Consider the following 14,692-nt stretch of genomic DNA (forward strand, 5'->3'; position numbering starts at 1 on the left):
ACGCACACACACACACACACACACACACACACACACACACACACACACAGCTTCTGCAAACCGGAAACCCATTTCCAATTCTGGCATGCATTTTACCTTCCATTCAATTTCACAAATAGCACGAGGGGGAGGAAACTTTTTAATACTCGTCTATTATAGGACACAGAATGAGTTCCAATCAATCTTGCAGATGACTCCTCCACGGCCAGAGCGTATATGTGTGTGTGTGTGTGTGTGTGAGTTGGGGGGGGGGGCAGGAGTGTGACAGAGAGTTGAGGGGAGGGGGGAGAGGATGCTGAGAGGGAGACAGGTTTGAGAGAGAGTTGCTGGAAAGAATGAAACTTTGACTTTTGAAGGTCTTCGCCTAAGCTGAGTGACTGAGGGACAGAAGTTACTTTAAAAATAAGTGTTGAAGAGCAAATGAGACGGCGAGAGCTGGAGCGCCTAATTTCTAAATGGCTGCGAGGTGATTTTCTCTGACACTGACTCATTGTTATTTGATTCATGTCTGCCTGCTTTTTGAATATCGATCCAGGAACTGGAGGAGTGACTCATGCTCGGCCATATAGAGGCCTGAGTCACTACAGGAGAGGAGTCGAAGCTGGCTCCCGATCCCAGCTCGATGCCACCCTGCTTCGTGAGAGCCCCGGACACTGGAGAGGGCCCGTGCCAGCGCTTGGCTTAGCAGCAGCAATGCCGCTCAAGGACTGAAGGACTCAGCTATTTTAACTGCCCCATTTTTGGACACATCCACTGTGTGTTGAGTGGAGGGGGGGGGGTCTTTCACTCTTCGGAGTTGTTTAACTGAAACTTTAAGCTTTGATTGAGGATTCAGGCTCCGGCGGAGAGCGGTCCAAAGCCACTTTGGGAAGCAATTGGGGGAAAACGACAGAATGAACTGGGAGGTTATTAGCAAGAGGCGAGAATGAGTGACCACACAATGATGAGTTGGTTTGAAACTTGAGAATGTCTTCATTAAAACTGAGTGTTTGCTGAGTGCCGGCCAGCTTCAACATCGGCAAGCAAAAGCGGGGCTGCTGCGGAGAGGAGCGTGCCGATTTGAGAAGACAGGCGTTATTCTGTACTTTTTCTTCTTGTCAACAAATTCCATGAAAAACCAAAACCGTCAATGTGTTCGTCCAACTCTCAATACTTCATAAAGTCCCATGCCTTGTCTGTGGCACAGCCCCAAACCCGTAGAGCGCTGCAGGGCTGACCAACCCTGGGAAGTTAGCGTCGCCCTGGTTGCCTCGACAAAAAGCCAAAGGGATGTCCATGGGATTTTGGATTATTATTAACTCTGTGGCAAACAGAAGTTTATGATACTTAAACGTTTTGTTCAGCAAGATAATCGTCACAAATGGACACCTCTTTTGCGAATTTTGAGGCGTAAATGGAATCGCCAGAAGCAACAAGCTAACGTATAAGGCTATAAACAAACTACACCACGGTTGCATGACTATATTTATACATATACAAAACATGAAAACCTCCTAAGCTTGTGTCAACCACAGACCTTATTTCATGCACCTAACCAAAAACCCATTGACTTCGAGACGAGGGAACAGGAAGTGTAAAGAATGCTAACTCATTTCTGGGTTTCATGACTCATTCCTGCAGCACTCTGTTAGCTCCTAATGAAGATGTAGATATTTTGAAACGGGTCACAAATATCTAGTTTCATCAAAAACAAAAACAACAAAGCAAAAAAATGAAAAAATGTCCTGGGAACTGACATCAAAACGTGAGCATATATTAATTAGCGAATTGGTCAGGGACTATTTTCAGCTGTGGATTAATACACATTTGGTGTGCTAGTGGCCCCCAGGGGCTGTAAAGGCCCCAGTTTCACTGTGAGGCAGTTTGTGGTAATTTGATTAGTTAATGGCTTGTTTGGTAATAAACTTAAGCACAATATAAACTTGAATCGTAAGGGACTTAAGGTTGCTCCCAGCGTCTCAGTGGATATTCCACTGGTGCACATTCTGAAACTGAGTTTGTAAAATATTACAAACTAATGTGTCCACGCTACCAACCAGGGGCAGATAGTGGTGTATGTCAGCCGGCCTGATGGGTGCTTAGAGGGCCACAGCTCATCTCTTGCCCTGGGGCCCAATGGTAGATTAACCTGGCCCTGGCTTGTATTTATGGCAGCGGGATGGCGTGTAGTTGTGTGCGTGCGTTCACGGCAATAAAGGTGCATGTCACCCGGTGCAGCGCTGTGGCTCAGTGATGTGTTTTTAATAGTTTCATAGTGTTGATGGAGCTCTGTGGCGCAGAGGCATAAGACAGATCAGGGTTCGACTACACAGGCGATACTTAAGACTGTTGGTTTTGGTCTTTTCATGGGATTGTTTTGTTCCCAGTTAGAGAAAAAGGTGCGCGCGTGTTTTAAAGAACGTGTGTGTGTGTGTGTGTGTATGTCCGATTGATTAAAGAGCTAACACGCACCCACAGTGTGTTCAGGTGACCTGGTGAATAGGTCAGTGACCTAAATAAACACCTTTTCCGAACTCCCATCAAACTGTAATCATCTGTGAAATGGAAAGAAGAATTTATGTACTAGAAACTCGGGGACTGGTATCGCATTCTGTGGCTTTACACGAGCATTTTCACGTAGGATTGAATCCGTTTTATTCAAAATGTAGACTGTACTTCTCCCTGCGCAGCACATTCAGCATTTCAAGCTCAAATCCTTAGGGCTAAAATGCCAACAAGGGATATCCCTGCAAGAACGGTGGTTGGGTGTGTGTGTGTGTGTGTGTCCTCTCTCCGTTTGTCCTTGCCAGGTAAAGGTCCATGTGCTGTCCAGCTTTGAGTTACGGCGCATTGTAGCATGTGCCACGGGGCTATAAAGTTAGTCCAGAAGCCCCTCCCTGCCTCTTCTCCCCCTCTGCTCCTCTACCCTCCATCCGTCCTCGCCCTTTTCATTCGTCGCCTTCGTTCCTCCTGTCTTCGAACCCTCTTGGTATTGCCCGATATGTCTTATTCCTCTGCACCACAGGGCTCCACTGTTGTCTAAAAACTGTTAAAAACACACCAAATACTGGAGTTTATTTTGACTCAATCCCGCTGCTGGAAATACTCACTAAAGCACCAAATGTGTGTTCATCCGCAGCTGAAAATAGTCCCCAACAAATGCACTATTTCCTCCTGTTTGAGGAACGCTTGATGAAAACTACAGTGACCAGCTGTTTTAGGAAAATACCTGAGCCTTCTTCAAAGATATGAACTATACAATTGTGAAGATGTACGTCTTCAGTAAGAGCCAATGGTCTTTTCGTGGGATCTCTTGACAGTAAAATGAAAAATTAGAACAGTGCCAGCCTTCAGTGAAATTACATCATCTTTCGATGAGGTGCTTAACATTTAACTTCCAGGAGTTTGCAGTTGCCAGTATCTCGGAACACAAGACTCACTCCACTAGCATTAACAGCGAGTGAAACTGACAATTTGCGAGGTCACTTTGTGACTCCACCGACAGATCTGTTCACTTCCTTTGAGAAACATAACATTTAAAGACGGCACAGTGTAATAAATGGCCCGAAGTGAATTAGAAAAAAACATCAATTTAAACTACTGTTGACCTCTACACAACAACAAATGCCTGTCTCTTTTTCCTGTAAAAAGTCAGCAATTGACAGATCATAGTACTTTTATGAAAACAATTCAATAAAAGCCTGGGAACGGGTTGGTTTACTCTGGAAATCTATCATTATCTTAAATTTGTTACCTCTCAGTACCAGGCCAAATGTTTTTTTGTTTTTGTTTTTGTTTTTTTGTTGTTTTTTTTTGCAGTGTGCATCTCGTTTATGTAATCCAATTAAATTGGCATTCTCATGGACAACGCTTAGGTTTGTCTTTGTGTGCGGAGTCAAGAGTGCAGAGCTCGTTAGTGCCGCGCAGCTTAATTACGAGACACTTTATGGTAATGCTGTTTCCCGCTGTGAATCCGCCGCAGTTTCTTTAAAATGTGTACATATGCACGCACGAACTCACGCACGCACGCACGCAAAGGGTTTTGTTTTCATGTTGTCCGAGAGTGAAAGCGCTGAAAGTTTCGATGGGAAAGCGGAGTGCTTGGAGTCTGTCACGTGTTTGCGTGGAGAAGTGAGGCTCTTATTCTCACTTTGCTCTAACCTTGTGTCTTCCCACATTTGAATATGGATGTTTTCCTTCTGCGTTGTCTTAATGAGCTCGCTACCCGTTTCTCCATCACACCGTGCATTTCCCTCTGATCTCTGTCTTCCTGCCTCTCCCTCCCCTCCCTCCGCTCTCGTTCTCATAATGATTCCCCCCCCCCCACATATACGTTTCCCGGCACTGTTATTTGATGCGATAAAGGTCTTTTATTTTTCTTTTTTTTTCTCACCTGCAAGAGATAATTTGATGGGCTTGTTGTGGTTGACTGATTTGCGGAGACGCACTTGATATATTTCCTGCCCACTGTCCTCATTGTTTGCTTCTACAGTACGTCCTACTTTGCCACAGTCATCGCAAATCACACACACACATACACACACACACACACACACGTACACGTACACACCACGTTCGTGTTAGATTGTCCTTTGCCTTCCTGGTTTCTGTTGACTAAGGAGATCATGAACACCCAATGATGCATGTATCCACAGTCGATTGTTGGCGCCGGTGCTCAGTTCAGTATGTTGAGTGGTAATGGGCTAACAGTTTCTAACGTTTTGCCCACATCAGTTACAAACATGAGGCGAGGGAAGAGTGTTAGAAACACACGTCAATGTAATTCAGTCCAGTACAACACCACCACCACTGACTACAACAACAAAACCAATACCAAAAACTGGACATAAATGGCAGATTTGTTGTACTGGATTGCATAACATTGGATAGGTATACCCAATAAAGCGGCCAGGGAGTGCGTGTTTCACATTAAAAGCCTTCCACGGGCTCCACGGGTGGAATTGTGCCATGAGGTGAAACCACACAGAGAGAGGCGACGGACGAACAGAGTGGGAAGGCAGAAGAAGAAGAACAACAGCGTTTTGGAAATAATCTAAAAAAAAAAACTAAAAAAAAACCCTCAATGAACCCAGGGAGAGAATGTCAGTTAGGACGGAGGGAAATGAGATGTGGTGAGGAGCCCCTCTGTGCATTTAGCATCGAGTGTAGCTACATCCAGCCAATATGGGTGTATTAGGCCTAATACCAATAGAAGCTATTTTGGATTAAAGCCACCGATCATCAACAACAGTGCCTCCGAAATAACAAATAAGGCACTAATAATCGTACTGAAACAAAGCCTGACCAAAGTCGCCGGATTCAGTCCGGTTTAAAGGCCTCCCATGAACAACCAATGTAGTATCGATCAGTTCTACAATAAACACATAATCAATCACGCTGGCTCCATATATCAAGCCCGCACTGTATATTGGTCTAACTCTATTAGGCTGCGAGCAGGCCCAGGGGTTGGGGCAGACACAGTGAGAGCCATGGATCAGGAAGTAAATCCTGCGGTGCTGCAGCAGCAGGTGACCTCTCCGTGACCTTTGCCTCTCGCGCCCAGGAAGCGCGCGTGAGTGCACTTTCCCGCGGGTTTGCATGGGTGCGTGTTAGTTTGTGTGTGTGTGTGTGTGTGTGTGTGTGTGCGTAGAGATGACAAGAGAAGAGACGTGGGCAGGTGTTAACATTTCCAAGAGCTGGGTTGCGTTGCACCCACTGGGTCCTTGGAGTCTCCGAAGGGCTCCTTTCAGGGTGTATTTAGTCCCGTCGATTTCTCTATCAAAACGACTGGATGCCGGACTTCCCTTCCTCTGGCCTCCACCGCTGGGATTTGTAGTTTTTTTTTTTCTTCTTTCTTTTTTTTTTTTTTTTTTTCCGAACCGGCCGAGCTGATGGGGGAGGAAGCTGCATCGCTGACTCCCAGTCTGTAAGTACTGTGCCGCAGCCAAAGCCAGTGATATGAAGTGCTTTGGATGTCACATCAGGTTAGCAGGAGCAGATTGGGTGACTGAGCGCTGACTGAAGGCGCGAGGGGGTCAGGGCTCATTTTGAAACTTGTGGTCCAGCGCGGCTTGGCGAAGTCACCTCGACACCGTGCCCTTTTCCGTCCATTCTCTCATACTCTACTCATACTGGCGCGTTACTAGTCATATGCTGTACTCTTTCTAAATTGATACTCATACCAATCATTTCATCATTTCTGCGACACCGTTTTGCGGTTTAAACTTTGTGGCGTAATATGTAGAATGTCATGTGTCACAATGAAACGCTTGCCATCTCTCATGTACAACCACCAATAAAACCCTGTCCTCCTCTCCTCTCCTCCTCCTCTCCTCTTTTATCCTTTCCCCTCCTTTTTATCCATCCTTCCCCCCTCTCCTTTCCTCTCCTCCTCCTCTTCTTCTTTTTCCTCCCCTCCTCTCCTCCCCTCCCCTCTCCAGTCCGCTTATTTCCTGTCCTCTCCTCTCATTTCTTCTCCTCGTCTTCTCTCCTCCCTTCTTCCCCACCTTCTGCTGTTTCCCTCCCTCCTCCTCCCCCTGTTCTCATTTCCTCCTCTCTCTTCCCTCCACTCTATCCTTTCCCCGCTCTCCTCTTCTTCTCCTCCTCTTCTCAGCGTCCTTCTACTCTTTCCTCTCCACCTCACCCCTCTTTCTTCCTCCACACCCCCCTCTCCAATCTCCTCTTATGTATTTTCTGTACTTTTTTTCTTCTCCTCTTCTTCTTCCCTCCACTCTCCTCTGTCCCTCACTCCCCTTCTCTCCTTCATTGCCCTTTTCCCTCTCAGGTGCACTATTTATTAGCTTGAATGTTACATTATTGCCAAAGCTACATTTTATATTATTAAATTATGACATTTTACATGGAAACAAAATCCATGAATAATAGTTCGGAACTTTCGAACATATAAACTTACACAAGTGGTATGAAGGAGGTGCATGCATGTGTTGTAGCCAAAGAGAGCTACTTTTTCCTATGAAGGGAGTCATTCGTGTGCTGGAGGGTCTCTGGACAGCCCCCCTGCGCCAGTGGCCAGGCTGAGTCTGTACATAGCCAGTGTCTTCCTCAGCCTTTTACCAGCTATAGTGCTGAGATATGGGGTTGTTGTGTCGGTGTATTTTCGGGCCAAATAACAATTTATAACAATGAGAGGAGTTTGTGTTGTGTTTTGGTCGCTTCAGCCCGATGGGTCAGGTAGTTGGCTTGGATTCTTTTTGTGTCAATGTGATGCCCTGAGGTTTCTCAGCGATGGTGTTACTGTAGGTCACTAAGTCGAGGGGGTGGGGTGGGGGGGGGGACTCCTTTCTATGAGTTCCTCCTGGTGAGTAAGGGTCACATCTTTTCTCCTCCCGTCTCACTTCCTCTCCTCTCCTCCTTCTTTTTACAGATGTACACTGTATGTATACGAATATGTTATGCACGGGATGTGATTTGATTCCCTGCCCCGCCACCTTCAAGCCCTTCTGTAAATCCGATCTGCCTGCGCAGATGACGGCCGGGATAACCAGCCTGACTGCTCAAAATAAAAATGTCTATACAGTATCTCCTCCCCCCAGCGCATCAGCTCCTCTCCTCTTTGGTCTGTTTCCCCTCTATTTGCTCTCTCCTCTATCTCCACGGTGTGAAATCCAATTAATCAACATACTGTAGCGCCTCAGATAAAACCAATACTCTTCCCCTCTCGTTCTCATATCGATCCGAAGACTTTCTTGAGTCGGCAAAGCAGCCTGAAACAATAGCGGACGCACAAAAAAAAAAGAAAAAAAAAGAAAAGTTGATTGCACCACAACACGCGAACAGCACAGAGAGCAGTGATATCGACTGGACTTAATGCAGCGATTGTCTCCTTCGCTCTCTGGTTTCAGTCCGCTTCTCCTCCCCTTCGTTCATTTATTATTTAACCACTAAAAAAAAAATAATAAAAAAATCTTTGATTGTATCTTATCACCCTTTAACTTGTGTCCTTATTTGTGTGTTTATGGAATTACTATGGAGCGCTGAAACTAATGAAATCGAAAGAGCAGGATGGAGTCAGGATTTTCTGATTTCTTTGCAATAGATGAACTCATGCCGGAGCAGAAAGACGTTTATTTCTTCACGTGTTTCTATTTCTATCCACACTAGCTGTAGGAGTGCAAAGGTTTGTCCGTTGGTCACTTGGTTGGTGGGTCGGTCTCAACAGCTATCGGGTGGATTGCCATGAAATGTTGTGCGTGGTTGCCGGGGGATCAATCCCGGTAACTTTGGTCATCCCCTGACGTTTCCTGTGACGCCACCATGAGGTTGACATTTTTTGGTTTGGGACTGAAGTGTCTTGGCGACTGGCAGCTGGATGGCTCAACAACCAAACACCTGTAAAACTAGCATGGTTACAGCTTCAACTCAGATTGTAACCATGGTAACCGTTACCCGTCAAACGTCAGTATCTTAACGTTGTCATTGTGAGCATTGCATTAGCATGCAGACATTAGCATTTAGCTCAAATCATGGCTGTCAATCAATCAATCAAGTGTATTTGTCACATGTAATCATATAAGGTACAAACAGCTATTTGTACCTTGACTACTACTTCTTCTGTCTGTTTTATGCGTTCGGGCAATTGATCTGGTGTGTGTCTTTCCACATTGCATTTGTGTTCGTTTTCGGTGCCAAATCACTCATGTCTCACGTCCTGTTTTCTGTCTTCCAGAGGTATCCAGCAGCAGTTGTCCAGCTACAGGGAGACGGTGATCCGGCAGGCCTCAGTGGCGGCGGGCTCGGCCGTTCACCGGGACGACGCGCCGACCTGCGGCATCTGCCACAAGACCAAGTTCGCAGACGGCTGCGGGAACCTGTGCTCGTACTGCCAGACCAAGTTCTGCGCCCGCTGTGGGGGGCGAGTCTCCCTGCGATCTAACACGGTAAGATATGACTTAAATTGTACTTTAATCTTATCAAATTGTCTTTCACTAGCTCATTTTATTTTTCAGCTCATTAATCATCATCCCCTATTTCCCGCAAGCCACACTTCCAATTTTCCTCCAACATTTCCAATTGTCCTCGTGCCTGCATGATACTGAGATAGGTACATCTTCAATCGAATCAAATCTAAGGCCAAAAAAGAAAGAAAGAAAGAAAGAAACAAAAAAAAAGAAGCATTTGAAGAAATGACACGAGCTTGTGAAATAGAAATAGAACTGTATTGTGTTGTATCAACTGTTTGGAGGTTAAAGGAAAAGTATAAAGCATTTGTTTTCGCACTCCATTTGAATTATTCAACTAACACTCTGCTACATGTTTCACTCGTCTGATAATCTTTTACTTTCGGCGGCTTTGGGGCTCCATACAAGGCCATTCATTCAGGTTCTAAAATTATTTTAAATATTTTATCTAAATTATAACAGTTACGTCAAGTGGTCTGAGGGAAAGATTGCTGTGTTGAGGCCTGTTCACATGAGTTCATCTATTTATCATGGAATCCAAATCTGCACTGAGAGGTGCAGTAAGTACAAGTACACTTGTACAGCACAAGCATCTGTATGTCCAATCAGGCTATACCAGGGACTCAGGTGTTGGAGCTCAGGTGGAGGTGACGAGACGTGAGTGTATACTATGCTCTGGATGTGTGTTGATATGTACTGCATGTAGGATCTGTGTGTGTTACTGTGTATTTACGCGTGCCTCCACCTGTGTGTGTGTGCGTGTGTGTGTGTGTGTGTGTGTGTGTGTGTGACCCAGGCACTGGTAAAGGTTAATTGGGCGTTAGACTGAGCTGTGGACAAAGGGGGTGGTCTCCCACTCTGTCTCGGTCTCCCAGGGGTCCGGAGGTGCCCTATACACACACAGCAGGGTGTAGGTGTGTGTGTGTGTGTGTGTGTGTGTGTGTGTGTGTGTGTTGGCATCGGGAGACGAGTCTTCCTCTGAAATAGGTGACGTCCCCTCTCCCACCCCCTTCCCTCCCCTGCACCGCCAGTGTGGCATTTAATGACCTCACACACGCGCACACGCACGCGCACACACACACACACACACACACACTCACGCACACTCAAAAGTACATCCTAATTAGTTGCTGCCTGACATGGGGAGAGTTCAACTGTGGGGTCCTGGGTGGTGTGTTGGGGTGGGAGGCAGCTGCATTCACTGGGAGAAGGTCTTTGAAAGGTGGATTTCGTACACACACACACACACACATTTTAAAGCCTTCACATGCAAGGTGCTACAGTTAAACGTGTCACTATTGTATATCTATTTCTTAATATGATACTTTGGTTATTGGCAGCACTATGGCTTTGCAGTGTTCGTTATATTACTTTTCTGAAAACTTATGATGAGAAAAACTATTAAAGGAAAATGATACAGCCTGGAAATTAGTTACCGTCTGCACCAGAAAAAAACGACAGCATTGCTTGTTTGTCCAAGCGCTTAAAGAAATAGTTGACATTTCCTGAAATACTCACTCTCTGTCACTTTCCCCCCCCCCCCGAAAGTTAGACAAGACAATAGATTCTTGTGTCTATGCGTTAAGTCCCGGATCTGGAGCCAGGTGCCGAATGGCCTAGCTTAGCTTAAGGGAGCTTTAGAGAGAAACGGGCTCGCTGTTTCCCCCACTGCTTCCAGTTTCTCGATGAGCTGCTGCTAACCGGCCACACGGCTCAAGCTCCTCACTTAAAACACAGACACCAGAGACGCGTCGGTCTTTTCCTTTAACTCTTCGAAAGAGAGCAACATTTCCCCCGAGACGCAGAGCCATTCTTTAAAGCAACCTCATCCTTACCCTTTTTGTGCCAAGCGACCTCTTGCGGCCGTGCGAGCGATATTTTGTTGTCTGGGTATAAGGACTTCGTCGGGAACATTTCGGCTGAAACATCAGGTATTTAAGAGTGGGAGCACATTCTTCTCCGTCCAGGAACTGTAACGTTATTGGAGACTGAAATATCTGTGTGTTACGGGGCTTGTTACCGGTAGGGCTGTAGGATCATTGCCATGCTTTCAGATATCATCTTTGCTCACATTCTTTCTGTCTTTCTTTTCATTACACATGAATGGCTGACTGGGCTGCAGGAGGACAAAGTGGTGAGTGCTGTGCTTTTGTTTTGTTTTTTTTTCTTCTCTTTTCTGGACTACATAACTCCTGCCTGCAAACCTTTAAGACAGTCCATCTTAATGGGTTCAGATATGTATGTATGTCTGTCTGTCCACGTGTCTGTTATCATTACAAGTGGTACGAGCTGTATCAGCAGTGGAAGCAGCAGCAGTAGTAGTAGTAGCATTAATTGTATTAATGATTGTTTTTTGCGGCATGTATTATCATTTTATAAGATACTTTAATTGCCACCTTGTAGGGAGATCTCATGAACTACATCATCTCGCAACTAGATTAAAACAATCTATTCATCCACTGTTTTTCTATATCTGCTAATAGTGCATTACATGCAGGGAAACGACCGGGACCTCAGAGAATCAAGCAATGCACTCTGGACAATTATAGAGTTTGCAAGTGAAAGCGTACTGTGCGGGAGGAAGTGGCTACGCGCCGATGCGGACGAGGGCAAAATGTGTAAACCCCATGCAGAAAGGCCCAGATTATCACAGTGGGGTATAGCTGTGTCCTGCCCCTTCTGAACAGCAATCCATACCTGAGAATTTCATTTCAATTTCATTTGTCACAGCTGCTCTAAGATAATCTCATTTTGCTGAGCGAAACCCTGAATGGGTGGAGCCGAAGAGCCGCCTTTCAAAACCATCTTTTGACGCAAAGAAACTCTACTACTGAGAGTATTGTATTGTAGAAGTGTTAATAACGGATGCATCTTTCATTTTTTCATCCATCCGTGACCATCGCACTCACGATCTTTGACTGTTACTGTCACTTCACTGCCACTCAGGATAATTCAAAGAACTTGTGGACATTCTGAATGTAGCCTACATAATGACGTCGGGAAAGCGGACCTCCATCCAAGTTGTCTTTGAAGTATAGCGTCAGATTTAGATACACACAGTAGATAAAAATGTATTCTAATTAGTTCAGTTTTGCTAAGCAGAAGTTCGCTAAATGTCTTTGTTATCAACTGATGACATATGCTTGTTAGCTTTCTTAGATTTCTTAGATTGATACTCATAACTGTCCGTTCAATATGAAGCTACAGCCAGCAGCAGGCTAGCTTAGCTTAGCACAAAAACACACAAAAAAAAAGATGTAATGCCTACCTACCGGCACCTTAATGGAGTTTTACGGGAGGTTATGTGTCGGACTATGCTTCGGCCACGCGAAGTGACTACCTGGACTCTCGTCATCACTGTGAGGTTGCCAGGCAACCAGCAGACACTCCAGGAAGTAGTTGCTACGATAATTCTCTAACTCTCGGCAAGGAAGCGAATGAGCCAATTTCGCAAAACGTCAAACTATTGCTTCAAGATAGCACAACTGGACGCTTGCAAGTTTGCTTGCCATGGTGTACTCAGCAGCAGTACATACAGTTAACAGGCGGATGTGCAGATGGAGGGCAGGGGTCGACTGGCCACCCTATCTGGCGTTTTTCTTGGGGTTACTGACACACAGGTTTTTGGTGTATTGGCCTGCTCCATTGCTGTAAAGAAGACTTCCTGCTCCGTCGAGTGGCCTGGTTAATCAAGAGTTCAGCGGAATCGTCCGATATGATGCTGCTGGAGAAGCGTTCCCAGCGGACATGCATTTAACACCTTCCTCTGCTTGTGTAGTTGTATCAGGTTTAGAACCGTACTTGGCCTTGGCTGCCTTCCCTCAGGGCAGCTGCCAAACCGGCACTTTGATGATAGTTGGCTGGGCTTGAGCGCCACGGCTGTCCGAGAGTGCTTTGGTGTGCTGTACATAGCAGTCTCGCTCCCTTGCTAAAGCTCGGTACAACAATCACTGGCTCTAAAGAGGAAAATTTTGGCAGAATGGAGGCCTTATGTAGCACTGGCTGTATAGCTGGACAGCAGGACCGGGTTTGAATTACTGTTTGACATGGATTCATTTAATTACTTGGGGATTGATTAATCTTGCCTGGCACGGCGGTCCAAAAGTGCAAAGTTACTCTGCCCGCTTTTTCCACTTCCACTCAAACTAAACACTCAAAGTTAAAGTGAAAGCGTTGGCAAGGACAACCCTGGGCCTGAATGATATGTAGCCTATCAGTGTGTTGTGCAGTCTAGATCAGTATAACTGTTTTTTAACAAAGTGCTTTTTAAACTGGTTTTTCCGTGGGTCAGCTCCTGGGAATATTTCTAGAAGTTACCACGAGGTGTTAAGACATTTCAGGTAGTGACCCCTAATCTCAAGCAAAACTATCTGACAGCACGTGTTCGTGTGCGTTGCCTTACAGCTGTCTCTTTTCTTATGGTTGCTTAGGCAACGAAATCATTCGGCCCAGAAGGTGTCACGTGACCTGCAATTCCAATAGTGGCCACTGTCGGGGTTTGCCAGATCGGCCCTTAGTATGATCGACATTGACAGGGCACTGAGTTCAATAAGGCCAGCTGGACACTAACTGATGACGATCAAAACCAAATGTCATTTTGAGTTCAAAAGACTTTTTTTTTTTAATTTTATTTTATGACTTCTGCTGTGTATTTTTAATTATTGTAACCATACACTCATACACAAAAAAGAACCTTCTTAAATGAAAATAAACTACTTTCATGACTACTATGATAACTGGTTAGGTTCTGGGCTCTGCTTGGGCTACTTTTTTGTCAGCCCAATCTGGCAACACTGGCACTACACTACACTCCAAATGGCCTCACAGCCCACCACTGTTCCTGGCTTGCTTCAGCCATGGTGGTTACAGCTACTAAATTTACCCGGTTTGTCAACATTTCTAGCCTATAACATTTGCATTTCCACCATTTGGTCCACAAAGCTCAACGGATGGCCGGGCTTTCGCAAAAAAAAACACTTTCTATTCGATTTTAACAAAAATTGAACCACAGTTAAACCATTTAGGAAACAAAAAACTACAGCTGCCATTTTTACTAGCTCAGCAATGGGCTCTCTTATACATCACATCCACCCCTGCTCTCTTTGAACGTCATCTAATTTCTGCTGTCTTAAACGCACGGTTTGACCCTTCCCGTCCTGCTGTTGCTGTTACAGCCATGATAACCGAAACCATGCCGTGGCTAATTATTGGGGCTGGCCTATTCTGTGAGCTGGCGGCGTTCAACCCACAAAGTTATGGGCGTTTGTTAAAGGCGGCTAAAAACATACAAAAAAAATTATATTATTAAATATTATATGGTTTGGTAATAGCTGTCCAATAATGTCCAAGGTTATGTTCTAGGCCTGGATTGTTCATGATTTGCGTTATTAAAGTTAACCAAAAATTAAAAACGGAAGCTTGATAGCTACTATATTGTTGCGCCGAAGCGAAGTGTCTCTCGCAGAAAGGGGCCATTTTTTGAAGTCTTGATTCCTCCTCTCACGGGAGCGTTGTGTGTTACTTTCTCTCTCTCACACACACACACACACACACACACACACACACACACACACGCTCACCAACACCTCTCCTCTCTCTAATTGTTATGTCCAGGGCTGCATTTCAGTGCTTTTATGTGGCTATAACTTACACTGCTCGGCACTGGTAGATTGCTGTTTTTAGACCAATTCGGATTCAGAATTACTGGCACGGCTGCTTCATCCACTGGTGTTTTCAGCCCACTGATGTTGGTGCTATTACCCATAGACGTTATGTTGCTTTTATGAACAAGCTAT

The 14,692-nt window shown here is 45.3% G+C and overlaps 1 protein-coding gene across 3 annotated transcripts in view; it reads left to right on the forward strand.

The window, feature by feature from the left end:
* rims1a (regulating synaptic membrane exocytosis 1a) overlaps positions 1-14,692 on the forward strand; it is a 77,382-nt gene that overhangs the window by 14,831 nt on the left and 47,859 nt on the right. For all 3 annotated transcript variants that reach the window (XM_070915641.1, XM_070915642.1, XM_070915643.1), the window contains exons 3-4: positions 8,666-8,876; positions 11,020-11,031. In XM_070915641.1, coding sequence (XP_070771742.1) covers positions 8,666-8,876; positions 11,020-11,031 — 223 coding nt within the window. The remainder of the gene's footprint in view (positions 1-8,665; positions 8,877-11,019; positions 11,032-14,692) is intronic.

This window comes from Enoplosus armatus, chromosome 12 (assembly GCF_043641665.1).
Source record: "Enoplosus armatus isolate fEnoArm2 chromosome 12, fEnoArm2.hap1, whole genome shotgun sequence".
Taxonomy (NCBI): Eukaryota; Metazoa; Chordata; class Actinopteri; order Centrarchiformes; family Enoplosidae; genus Enoplosus; species Enoplosus armatus.